Below are 13,345 nucleotides of genomic sequence, written 5' to 3'. Positions count from 1 at the left end.
CCACTATTACATTTTAAATAGGGTAACTTGTAATCTGTAACCTATTACATTTTCAAAGTAACCTTCCCAACACTGGTCGCTGCTAACGTCTGCTTGGAATGCTAGCCTACACCGGATCTACACTCAAAGTGACGCACCGGTGCCACCATGGAAGTTTCACCTCCTACCAGACAAACGCGAGACAAGGGCTGAAACACAATGCTACATTGCTGTTATATGTACAAAAAACAAAAAAATCTTAGCAACACCAAACTGTGAACGTTAGTGTAAGCATGTATACAGGAGAGAAATATAATCATTATACCAAATTCTTTAAGATCATATTAAAATAAGAGGTTATAACATGCAAATAACTTCTCAGGTAATGATAAGAGTGTAAGGTAATATTCAAAACAGGCTAAGAATTGATTAAAAGGTGACCCACAACAGGCCATAAAAGTCTGACATAAAACTAGACTGACGATGTTAGCCATTAAAGAATAAAATATGAACACAGTTTATTATCACTGCAGGACACACTCAAACAGGACATTCATAAAGTCATAAAAGTATTTAAGCCTATATATCTACAGCACATACATTCATTAAATAGAATGACATTAATGTGGTACAAATACAGTGACGACTGTGAGCATGAATAGGGTCAAAGTTGTAAAGTTCAGCCCAGAGTTTGATCACACTGAAAAGCTGTTGTCATTTTAAGTGTCTCAAATATTTTTCCCAAAGCTAATACACCCACCACCACAACAGGAAGTAATAATGTCCAGTAGCGTGACCTCCAGTTCCTCCTCAAACAGACACAGGAAGCTATGACCCAAAGGGTCAAGGACATTGCTGTGAACAACTGATTACATTTCCCAACATGCACTAATGTGCTTCTCTGTCAAAGAATGGAAAATTACTTGCAATGCCACACAATGCACATTCACACACTGACTGACATGTTAAGAGCCGGCAGTGTAAGGCAGTAACCTTCTGAGTTGCTCATACTGTTTGCTCTGTCATGGTTATTAAGCACTACTGTTCAGAGCAGCTCCTATTAATGCCCCTACAGCCAATAATATTTTACCCATGATTCACAGAGATAAGAAGAAGAGGAAGAGTGAGAGAAAGAGACGTTTCCTTGACATGGGCTCTACTAAACAAACATTAATAACTCGGAGACAGATGCTAAGTGATTAAACAGGCAGGAATGAAATAATGCATGAAATGAAATAAAGAGACCGGACTGCAGATAAGGCCACTGAAGACAGATATTACATGATGAGAGATTGTCTTGTGTTTACTCTGCAGGCTGAAATGGACTCTGCATGCTGTACATCTGAGTAAAACAAAACACTGAGCAGAAAATAATGCAGGGTGGGACTTGATTTTATCCGCTGGGATTTGATTGGACTGAGAAAAGTTAGCATGCGGTGCTATGATATTATTGGTTTATATTATTTTTTCCTGCTGCTCATGGCTTTGTTTACATCAGAAGAAAAAAAGAAATTGGAAAAGATTGTTTTTTTTTTTGGGGGGGGGGGATTATAACTTTTATTCAGTATGCATTCAACTGATCAAAAGTGACAGTAAAGACAATGGCTGCTGAAAATTCAGCTTTGCCATCACAGGAATCAATTACATTATGTACCTACTAGGGATGTGCATCTCATGTCTCAGGCCGATACGATACGCATCTCGATGCATAGCCAACGATACGATACATTAAAGATACATATGAAGCAGCTACCGATGCGATGCGATGCGATGCGATACGATTCCCCTCTATTACGATGCAGTGCGATCCGATTTCGATTCGATTCAACCCATTGCGATTCGATGCAATATGATGCAATGGAGAAAATATGATCACTTTTAATGCCTCGAGGCCTGTTTCATAAAACAAGTTAACCAAATAAGCCAGGCTTATTTCAGTTAGTCTGACTCATTGTCAAATGATTTGGTTCCATAAAGTAAATTTAACACAGGCCTAGATCAAGCTTTTAGTCACTGTGGCAACTTATGCTGGGAAACTAACCTGGTCTAAAGCAGGCTAACTGTCAGGCTAAGCGAAGCTCCTCTAGCATAAATGAACTTTTCCATGACATTCTAATTTATTGAGATGCACCTGTATATAAATTAATCAGGTTTTACCGATGCAAATATGTTAGAAATTATGCATCGCAATATAAATGACAACTTGTAGCCGATGCACACTTTTTAAACCGATGCATCACATCTTTAACTTTTAATGCCGATGCACCGAGCGAATCGGGGAATCTTCCCATCCCTAATGTATATATTGAATAAAACATGTCTTGAGTATTTTAAACTTGCAGTTGAATGTGTGCCACAGCCTGTTTAATTAAGACAAGGAATCTGAGATACAATTTATTTTGAGATTGTATGGGTTTGTTCTGTATGGACATACAGTATTATTGTATTTGTGCAGGTCTTGAAAAGTCTTTGTCGTGATTAAAAAAAAAAATCAGTTTAATTAATTCATGTGATGCATACACAATCAGAATATGAACATTCCTATTAATTTTGGAATATTCATGTGCATGCAATCACGATTATTGTATAATTTCTGCTCCAGTCAAATGCTTAATCATTTGTTTGTGTTTTTAGACATTCCAGCTGCAGCTCCTGTCCCCCAGCAGTAATGTAGTCCCAGCACTCAACCAGGGAAGTGTCACGCAAGTCATCAGGGTTCTCAACCCACAGAAGGTAAGATGTTACTGTGAGGCCACACTCTGGTGTGCTTGACTGGCCAGCAAACTCACCAGACCTGAACCCCATAGAGAATCTATGGGGTATTGTCAAGAGGAAAATGAGAAACAAGAGACCAAAAAATGCAGATGAGCTGAAGGCCACTGTCAAAGAAACCTGGGCTTCCATACCACCTCAGCAGTGCCACAAACTGATCACCTCCAAGCTACGCTGAATTGAGGCAGTAATTAAAGCAAAAGGAGCCCCTACCAAGTATTGAATACATGTACAGTAAATGAACATACTTTCCAGAAGGCCAACAATTCACTAAAAATGTTTTTTTTATTGGTCTTATGAAGTATTCTAATTTGTTGAGATAGTGAATTGGTGGGTTTTTGTTAAATGTGAGCCAAAATCATCACAATTAAAAGAACCAAAGACTTAAACTACTTCAGTCTGTGTGCATTGAATGTATTTAATATATGAGTTTCACAATTTGAGTTGAATTACTGAAATAAATGAACTTTTCCATGACATTCTAATTTATTGAGATGCACCTGTATATAAATTAATCAGGTTTTACCGATGCAAATATGTTAGAAATTATGCATCGCAATATAAATGACAACTTGTAGCCGATGCACACTTTTTAAACCGATGCATCGCATCGTTAACTTTTTATGCCGATGAACCGAGCGAATCGGGGAATCTTCCCATCCCTAGTACCTACACATAAAAATACTTTCTTTTTTTAAATATAGTAAAAAATAAGTACTCTCACACTTTTGCAATATTTACTATGTATACACTTAAATCATTGAAAATGTTTATTTATTTATTGAGTACTCAAAAAATAAGGTATCTGTTCTACTGGGGGTTCGTCTTTTAGACAAATTCCCACACTAAAAGTTGGTAAAAGGGATTAAAAGTAAATCTTTAAAAAAGTTTTAAAGAAAAAGAAGCAAATGAAAAACCAGACAACTGGAGACAGAGACGTGAGTGAGGATGTGGGAAGATAAACAAGTGCACACATGTAGACCAGTGGAATAATTCATGGGACATTGTTCATTAAATTGGTTGACCAAATTGCAAGACGGCTTCAGTTGTCTGTCATATTGAGTGATCAGAATAAAAAGTAGCCATAACCTTCAACATAGCACAAGATAAGCCTAAAAGCAAGAGAACTTCTGATATCAATGTCACATAAAAAGTTCCAAGTGCTACAATATTTACTGACAGATAAACAAAAGATGATAGTAAATTTACAACCCAGTCCATCAAAGTGACAGATAATGATTATTTAGCATCTCTGCACACACTCTCCCTGACAACCTTTCATGCTGGTTAACCACGGTTCTGATGTTATAAGTGATCGAAAATGTACAACATTTTGAGAACAGAACAGTCACCCAACAGTGACTTCTATTCTATTTTTTTTTCTTTAAAAACCTGAATAAATCAATTCATCAGTATGAAGTGATGAAGCTGTTTGGATGTTTGGAATGAGTCATTGTTGGAAAAACTAGTTACAGCTTGAGGCTCCCTTAGAGGACTATGGCTCCTGTGGTCAATCAATTCCTGTTCACTTGTCATCATTAAAGTCAGCATGAAAATTTCTTTTTTTTACCCTATTGGCTTTTTCAGTGCACATTCCTAGTCATATTGCACTTGATTCATCAGTGTATAACATTTTGAATAAAAGAAAGTTATCTTTATCAAAATGTAATGTAACTAGCTCAGCCTGTGAAATTGCTTCCCTTGCGAATGACTTACCCTGCTCCTTCATCCACCTACTTTAGCTCTATTCTGTAAAAATAATTCTATTAATGTAATTGACTTTTTTTCGAAATCTAAATCCCACCCTACATTATTTCTTATTGAATATCCAGTCAGATTTCAGAATATAAAATATACTGGCATATATCTGACATTTCTACATATCGGCACTGGCTATTGGCTATATGGCTATAAAAAAAAAGACATTTTGATTTAAAGAAAATTCTTCTTAAGGATAATGTGCCCTTGCGTGTCATGCATGAGGTCAGTTTTGATTTCATGATTGAACACTTTCCATACGGAGGGTTTTTGTGGTTGGCTTCTCCAAATGGTTACTGGTAAATGACTTTTGGGTAGTATGAAATCATGCATCAGACACACAAGCTGCAATTTTAGAGCTGACATTATCTATAGTCATTAAGCGTGTCTTTATTTATTCAGATTGGGGCTAATTAGCATGTCGACTTCAGCACACAGGCTAATATGACATTCAAGGCACAATAATAGCATGGCATCATTTCCTGTCTAGGCTCTCCTATTGTAAGTCCGAACTAATTATCTCAGCTGAAATGTCCCTCTTGTGTGACTGAAAGCTTAAATAGTTTGCCCACACATGATATATCTCATCAACAAAAGCTTCTTTTGGACCATAAAAATACAGGACTCGCTTAATGTGATTTTGGGCTTCAAATGGAAATGCTGGTCAGTTTAACTCGGATCACTATTATTGATCCTCTGACCTCCATCACTGACATTTTTCTCTGAAAGGGAGACCTCGATTTTGATGAAAGGATGATCTGAATAGAGGATTCCACCAGCATTAAAGTCATTCTGTATCTCACAAGTTCTTCACTGCTCTGCGTTTGGACTGTATATCGTTTATTTCATCTAGTCTCACATGTACATCCTGGAAGACAGAAACCCTGCCATGAAAAGTTTGCTTTTCTTTCTAATAAAAATCCCAAAAGAATAGTCCTCGTTCTCCCTCTCCCATCTCCATTAGTGGTCGACCGATATTGGTTTTTTGACAGCCGATGCCGATGCCAATATCTTAGAGAGCAGGGTGGCCAATGGCCGATATAAAGCCGATATATATATATATATATAAGTATATTTTTTATTTTAATTATAATTTTTATTTATTTTAATTAATGTTTGAGAAACTTGAAATAATTTGAAAATGAATTATATTAATAATAAATGTGTAAAATAAACATACTTATACTTTAGATGACAACTTCCTGATTCTATAATTCTATTACAGTATTTTTCACAAATAAAGAAATATTTTAAAATATATAAACAAAAAGAAAGTAAACACTGTAACCAACAGGGCACTCGGTAATCTGGGAAGTTTGTGTGTTTTGGGAATCATATTTTTTCAACTAAAGCCAAGGTAACACTCATTTTACATGCAGCACGCAGTAAAAATGACATGAATATGACAGTGCGCAAATGCATAAATCAGCATAGTTTGAAATAACGAGTTTAAAGTTGATCACGCGTCTCCAGTGAAGCTGAACTCTCCTAAAAGTCCGGCGCGCCGTCAAAATAAAAGTTAGGGTTAGGGTTAACCTAACCTAAGCCTCGAACACATCGGCCATGCAGAAAAACTTATCGGCCAATGCCGATATTTGAAAAATGCCAAATATCGGCCGATATATCGGCCTTGGCGATATATCGGTCGACCACTAATCTCCATTCTCTCTGAATCCTTTGCTCTTGCTGATCAACTGCTGTTTTCTATGCAAACAACTGAATGTGGCAGAGCTAATGCTGAGAGAACAGATATAATTATTTGTCTTATTACTACGGAACAACAACATACCTTAATGTGTACTGGGACTGTATACAGCCAATATCCACTTAGTCTCTCTTTCTAATTGGCTTGTGCCAGGATATAGTGTGTTGGGCAAGTGTCCAATTTGTACCACAAAAGCATCAAACCTCTGGAGCATCACTAACGAAATCCCTTAATTCAAACCAAGTGTTCCACCATTCCCTCAGGAACATAAAGAGGAAAGATGGAGAAAATCCTCTGACCCTAAGAAAACACAACAGCTCTTTTCTCTCATTAAACCACAGAAATTGACAGATGTATTGACAGATGTAATTACTTCAGATACAGGAGGCCGACACAATCCTAACCTGGCTTCTGCAGGTGTCACCAAAACAAGATAAAATATTTAAAGAATATTCCAAATGAGTATCCAACACTGACGCTTAAACAAATATATAAATACTAGTGATAGACCACGTCCACAATGATTAAAAAAAAAAATATCACATGGACAGAAAAGTATGCTTGTATGTATTTTGACTAAATATATTTTGACTAAGGACATACTCTCATTCATGACACTGCTTAAATGCGATAACAAGTCATGTCATGCACATTCTCAACAAAGTATTGCATACAAGCACCGTCTAATTATTTTTGTGCAAAGAAATGTGAAGCATTACTGAACCTGCATGCATTTATTTCATGTATGTTAGAAGGCCATTATTGTGTATTACTGAGAGATTATACTGTCAAAAATATGTGCTTGTGTAAATCATATATGATGTATAATACATAATATATGTGACCCTGGACCACAAAACCAGTCTTAAGTCGCTGGGGTATATTTGTAGCAATAGCCAAAAATACATTGTATGGGTCAAAATTATAGATTTTTCTTTTATGACAAAACGCATTAGGATATTAAGTAAAGATCATGTTCCATGAAGATATTTTATACATTTCCTACTGTAAATATATTAAAACTTAATTTTTGATTAGTCATATGCATTGCTAAGATCTTCATTTGGACAACTTTAAAGGCGTTTTTCTCAATATTTGGATTTTTTTGCACCCTCAGATTCCAGATTTTCAAATAGTTGTATCTCGGCCAAATATTGTCCTATCCTAACAAATCATACATCAATGGAAAGCTTATTTATTCAGAAAAATTGACCCTTATGACTGGTTTTATTATCCAGGGTCACATATAATATAACATATAATGAATCATCCCCAGTTTCCTAATTTAAAAAACCAACTACCACAAATGTTAAAATATTATGTTAATGTCTTCAAATTTGAAATGCCTATTAATTACTCAGTAAGAAGTCTGGGCACTTCTCAAACTTTCATTTGCCTAATTTAGCCCTTAAAAGAAAGTGTGCATAATACAAATTAAAATGTATATATGGGCATTATAACTCAGCCAGTCTATTCTACTTGTTGGCATCAGTTTTAACTGTTTAAAGCCCATACCAATAAAACTTTTAAAATTAAGGTAGTTAACAATGGATCTGTAGTCGAACAGCTCTAAGAGGCTCCTCTGATAGGATAAATTTAACAAGCATCTCATCAATATAATCTAATCACAGGGTCAATATTCTGGATCCAATATTCTGATCTACAGCAGAAACCCAAATTTGACTTTGACCCCTGGGACTAGCGGTGCACTAAAGCCACATTAAGTGAATGAACATTTTGATTCACTTTTGGTCTGTTCCTAACAAAAAGATATCGTATGGCTTTAGAAGCTTTGGGAGACAGTACATAGGTAGTAAAGAAAACTGTTTTGATAGTTTTATGGGACTTTTTGGCAGCCTGATTTGCAATCAAAAAAACTACTCAAATGGTTCAAAGAAATTACGGTTAATAAATGATGACAGAACTTTAATTTTGGGTAAATTATGCCTTGCTAAACATATTTAAAGCACAAACTCTTTTCAAAAGGAACTTTTCCGTTCCTGTCTCTCACCTTCCATGACATAGACGAGGGAGCCCACATCCCCTTCTTTAATAATACAGCTGTTTTTGTCATAGTCCACTGGATACATACAGTCCACTATTTCCTGGATCTGAGACATCTCTAGGTTCTTCATGAAGTCATTGTCCAGAATAGCTGACTTGATCAGTTCCTTTGACCTGTACAGTGCAGAAAACATGGTTAAAAAGGTCCATGTCATTTCTTTAACATAGTAAAGACAATGACTATGCCTGAAATAGAAACTCGCTGGTTATTGCTCAGAATACACTAAATACAACTATTCAAAAAATTGTTTGTGACACTAAATGCATTACGCAACTATAAACAGTGTCATACTACAATATGACCTCATGAACTCATTATGATTATGTGCACATTTAATTACATGAATGGTGTCCACTTATCATTTTTAATCTTAACTTTTGGCAATTCAATCAAACTATGCGTAGAAAAAAATGTAAAACAGCTGATACTATTAATATTATTAAGCATGGCTGGCAGTTTCATTCATCACATGAAATTGGAAGGTAATGCAAACACATTGCAATATGGGAAACAGCATCCAATACAATGTACTCTGTTGTACACATTTTGGCAAATGTAGTGTGTCATCCAGGTATTAAAATTTGCACACTATGCATATTATATACACTGTAGACAGTAAGAGCTGAATGATAGTATGGTAATCCAAACATAGCCAATGTGAATCCAATGAATCCACAAGGAATGTGGGTTTAGAAAAACAAGAGATGAAAGGAAGAGGATATTTCAAGAGCTGAAAGTAAATACACAGAATCTGCTGGACGTCACGGCAAACAAAAATCAGACTAGCTGAAAATGAGGTTTGCATCACAGGCACACATTGTACACACATTTCAAGTAATTAAAAGTCAACGTAACCTCCCACACATGAACTAAGTAATGAACCTTTTCTGAAATGAACTTCACAGCAAAACATTTCCAAAGATTTTTTTGTGAAAAATCAGCTGTTCTCTAATTTTCATGATGAAATACTTCACTACAGAGACTTACTTATGAAGAGTGTAAACACTGTGCCTCTCAAAACACTGCTTTGTTTGCCAGACGGAACCTCTTGTACAACAATTTTGAAGTGGATCTGTTTGACCAAAAAATGGCAGACGAGTATTTTGAAAACCTGTTTAGAAAGTCATTGGGCAATTTAAGCCATTATTTTTTGCAAATCCATTTAGTTTTGCTAATGGCATTAAATTGCTCAAGTGCTAGTGGATGGACAACTTGGTCTGATATGGTGGAGTGTGCTCTTTAAATGACATCATCGCTGTTTATATTACATTTCCGAGCATTCCTCAACAAAAAGCCTATTACTGTGACAGCAGCTCCTCTGCTCTTGTTGTCCTGGACTTAAGCCAGTCTTCTGATTTAGTTGCTAAAACCCACAAACGCTCACCTATGAACCACACAGTGTTTACATTCCACAGACATGCTCCGCCGTGAGCAAAAACAGACCTTTATTTTTTTAAGATGTCTGCAGTACTTTACGAAGAGTTTTGTTATTTGACTCAAACACACGGACAGTCTCACCCTGAGGAAAACTGTATTGACCTTAAGATATAAAAATAGAAAGAAAAGAGACAACTGTTGACATACATTATAACAAAATTAAAGACCAATAAAATAAAAGTGAATAGCATCGCTCAGTTGATTTGGTGTTACAGGAATCTGATGAGCAATATTTGAGATCATATTGAGATTAGTAGGGTCTTGAGGAGAAATATTTAAGAAGCAAGACATATCAGCAAACATCTTCATTTGTTTTCAATATAAAGGAGTAGTTAAGGAGTGGTTACTCACCCCCAGGCCATCCAAGATATAGATGAGTTTGTTTCTTCACTGGAACAGATTTGGAGAAATTACTTGCTCACCATGGATCCTCTGCAGTGAATGGGTGCCATCATGAGAGTTCAAACAGCTGATAAAAACATCACAATAATCCACAAGCTACAAAAATCAATACGACTCCAGTCCATCAGTTAACCTCTTGTGAAGTAAAAAGCTGATTGTTTGTTAGAAATAAATCCATCAACCATCATTAAGCCATTTGAACTTTAAACGGTTGCTTCTGGCCAAAATACAAGTTTTCTACCTATAATAATACTTTCTCCAGTAAAAAAAAACCCATCCCCAGTTCTCTCATATCAAAATCCACAACATACTTCCTTAGAACTGTTTTAGACTGTTTTCACTTGTAAATTGCGCTTGATCTGTGCATATTTCTCTCCTGATTCAGACAATATATCATTTTCACTGGAGAAAGCAATATTATGGAGAAAGGCCAGAAACAACAATTTAAAGTTAAGAAGACCTTAATGATGGATTTGTTTCTCACGAACATGCAGCTTTTCTCTTTACAAGATGTTAATTGATGGACTGGAGTCGTGTGGATTACTTGTGGATTATTGTGATGTTTTTATCAGCTGTTTGGACTCTCATTCTGATGGCACCCATTCACTGCAGAGGATCCATTGGTGAGCAAGTGATACAATGCTAAATTTCTCCAAACCCTGTTCAGATGAAGAAACAAACTCCTCAACATCTTGGATGGCCTAAGGGTGAGTAAATTAAAATTTTTGGGTGAACTATTCCTTTAATCCCAATTATATTTAGACAAACAACTGGGATCTCAAGCTACACTATTTCACAGCAACAGCCTTACAGTATAATTAGTGCATACTCAAATCCAGCAGCAAATAGAATAGAATTTGAATTGACAAGACATTTAAATTTACATTTTTTGGAGGGATGTCAAAACATGAACCGACATGCACACAAGACATAATAAATAAGCCACCAGAAGGTCCGTAAAGGTGTTTACATGCAAAGCAATATCTGAGTAATCCCTCCAAGACTTGTGTGGTATTTTTTAAGGCAGTCTGTGTTCAAGAGTACACTGGCTCTATGGAGGAACAGTCATGGGAGATGTTTTACATCCAGTAAAAGCACAGAGATCACTGGCCTCATTTACAGCAGACGACCTCCGAATTATCCTGTAACCATCCCAAACTCTGTTTGACTTAGAATTTTACTCACTGCCTTTTTCAGGAGGACATTCACATCACACAGGTTGACAGACTGTCTCCCTTAAAAGGACAAAGTATGCTAAGGATTAAAGCAGAGTAAATTTGAGAAAGCTGTGGACATGGAGCTACAATGGCTGAATGTCTGCAAGAAAGTTTCTTATTAGTAGGCCTTTTGTTTGTCTTGCAACATTTTTTGTCAAATGAATATTATTTAAAATACTTGAAACTGGAGAATGAATTTTGCAACATTAAGACTGTTACTGAACCGAAATGAATCAACACTGAACCGACTCGAGCTGAATAATGACACTATTTTCTTCTGTAGATCTGCTTGTTGCTGAACTGAATTCGTTTCATAATTGATGAAGTTTACAGTTATTGAACTGTACTAAACAACACTAAACACTCGAGATGAATGATTAAACTATTGTCTCGTTAGAGCAGCTTTACAGCAGAATTTGAATTTGTCTCATATTTGATGAAGTTTGCCTTAAATGATTATGTTATTTTCCTGTTTATTACTGTGAAGCTGCCTTGAAACAATCTGTATTGTATAAAGTGTTATATAAATAAAGGTGACTTGACTTGAATGAATTCTGTTACTGGTGCAGAGAACTGTCCCAAGAATCTGTATTGATTCACATAATCTGGCCTCACTGCAAGACCACTCTGGCCTCATTGGAAAGCCATCGGTAGCTCTGTGGTTGTCTGTAGATGTGTGTGCTAATGAATTAATGGCCATATCTTCCTCTGTTTGTTCTGTCCATTTTCTGGGCAGAATGCTAAAACAGGAAGCAAAGTCAGACTGCAGATAACAGCTCATACTGCACATGACAGTGCATAATAACCTAAGACAAATGAATGACAAAGTTGATTTATTTCTAGGCTGCAGAATGAAGCCGCAAATAATCTGTCCTATATTTTTTTTTGTATGAAAACTGCATTGCAGATATACAAATACTGATGCCCTGTTAAAAACTAAATTTAACTAAAATAAAAATTATTTATATAGCACATTGAAGCATGGCGCCTGGTTTGAGTTGGTTTAAGCTGAGTGGGCAGGATTATTCACATGTCGTTATAGTTGCGCCACCTCTACTACCACGACTCCTAAAAAAAAACTTTTTCTGATTTTTTTCTGAAGCCATATTCTGACTCAGTGGAATAGAATAGAATCTTTATTTATATCCGCACAACTGAAAAAATTTGTTTCTGCCACTTTTGTACAAAGTCATAATAGAACAGCCTTGAACAATCAACCTGAATCAGTCTGGTTAAGTCTAAGTGCCAAGTTAGTCCACTCTGCAACCATATTGGCATTTTCAATTCCTGTAATAGGTACAAGTACTAAAACTAGAACTAAATCTATAAAAAAGCAGTTTTGGTTATTGAAATAAATCTCAAATAAACTATTTCTACCACTCATGTTTCACAGGCTCATGGTTCTTTCCTTCTGGAGATCCAACCTGCAATCTTGCAGCTTTAACCACTACACAAAGAAACATGACAAAGTTTTCAGAAGCGTGTCATGAATTGTCATATCCAAAGGACAATGGGTCCAGTGCAGACATTCCTATTTCAGAGCAGAACTTCTGATCTCTGATATTTCAAAAGACCTCAGACAGCCCAGGTGTCAGAGATGAATTCAGAAGAGACATATCAATCAAGACTTCAAAAAAAAAAAAGTCTGGTCTTTCATCATTTTAAGTGTATCAAATCCCACTGCAAAGTTAAAGGGGTCATCGGATGCCTATTTTCCACAAGTTGATATGATTCTTTAGGCGTTGCCTCAGATGTTGAACTAGATTTGTTGCGCCAAGTTCACACGTACTCCGTCTGCAGTGCGTATACAGTATGTGTATGCAGTGCAGACGCAGCACGGACTCATTTTGCTTTCACACAGGACACGTTTGCAGTCCGCTCCTGATCCGCGGCTGTTTACCACAAACACAACATTTATCCATTATTTTGATTTCAAATCCAAACGTTGTTTCTGAAAATGCTTTTTCAGCATTGTGATTCTCTTTTATCACAGTACAGTAATACAATCTT

At 36.2% G+C, this 13,345-nt stretch overlaps 1 protein-coding gene across 3 annotated transcripts in view; it reads right to left on the bottom strand.

Annotated features, from left to right (window-relative positions):
- Positions 1-13,345, bottom strand: part of LOC107702750 (cGMP-dependent protein kinase 1-like) — a 59,517-nt gene that overhangs the window by 38,192 nt on the left and 7,980 nt on the right. For all 3 annotated transcript variants that reach the window (XM_016505162.1, XM_016505163.1, XM_016505160.1), the window contains exon 2: positions 8,226-8,392. In XM_016505162.1, the coding sequence (XP_016360648.1) occupies positions 8,226-8,392 (167 nt within the window). The remainder of the gene's footprint in view (positions 1-8,225; positions 8,393-13,345) is intronic.

Source organism: Sinocyclocheilus anshuiensis, unplaced genomic scaffold (assembly GCF_001515605.1).
Source record: "Sinocyclocheilus anshuiensis isolate Anshui unplaced genomic scaffold, SAMN03320099.WGS_v1.1 scaffold843, whole genome shotgun sequence".
In the NCBI taxonomy this organism is placed as follows: Eukaryota; Metazoa; Chordata; class Actinopteri; order Cypriniformes; family Cyprinidae; genus Sinocyclocheilus; species Sinocyclocheilus anshuiensis.
Note: the sequence above shows the minus strand (reverse complement) of the source record. Positions and strands in the feature narration are given on the sequence as shown.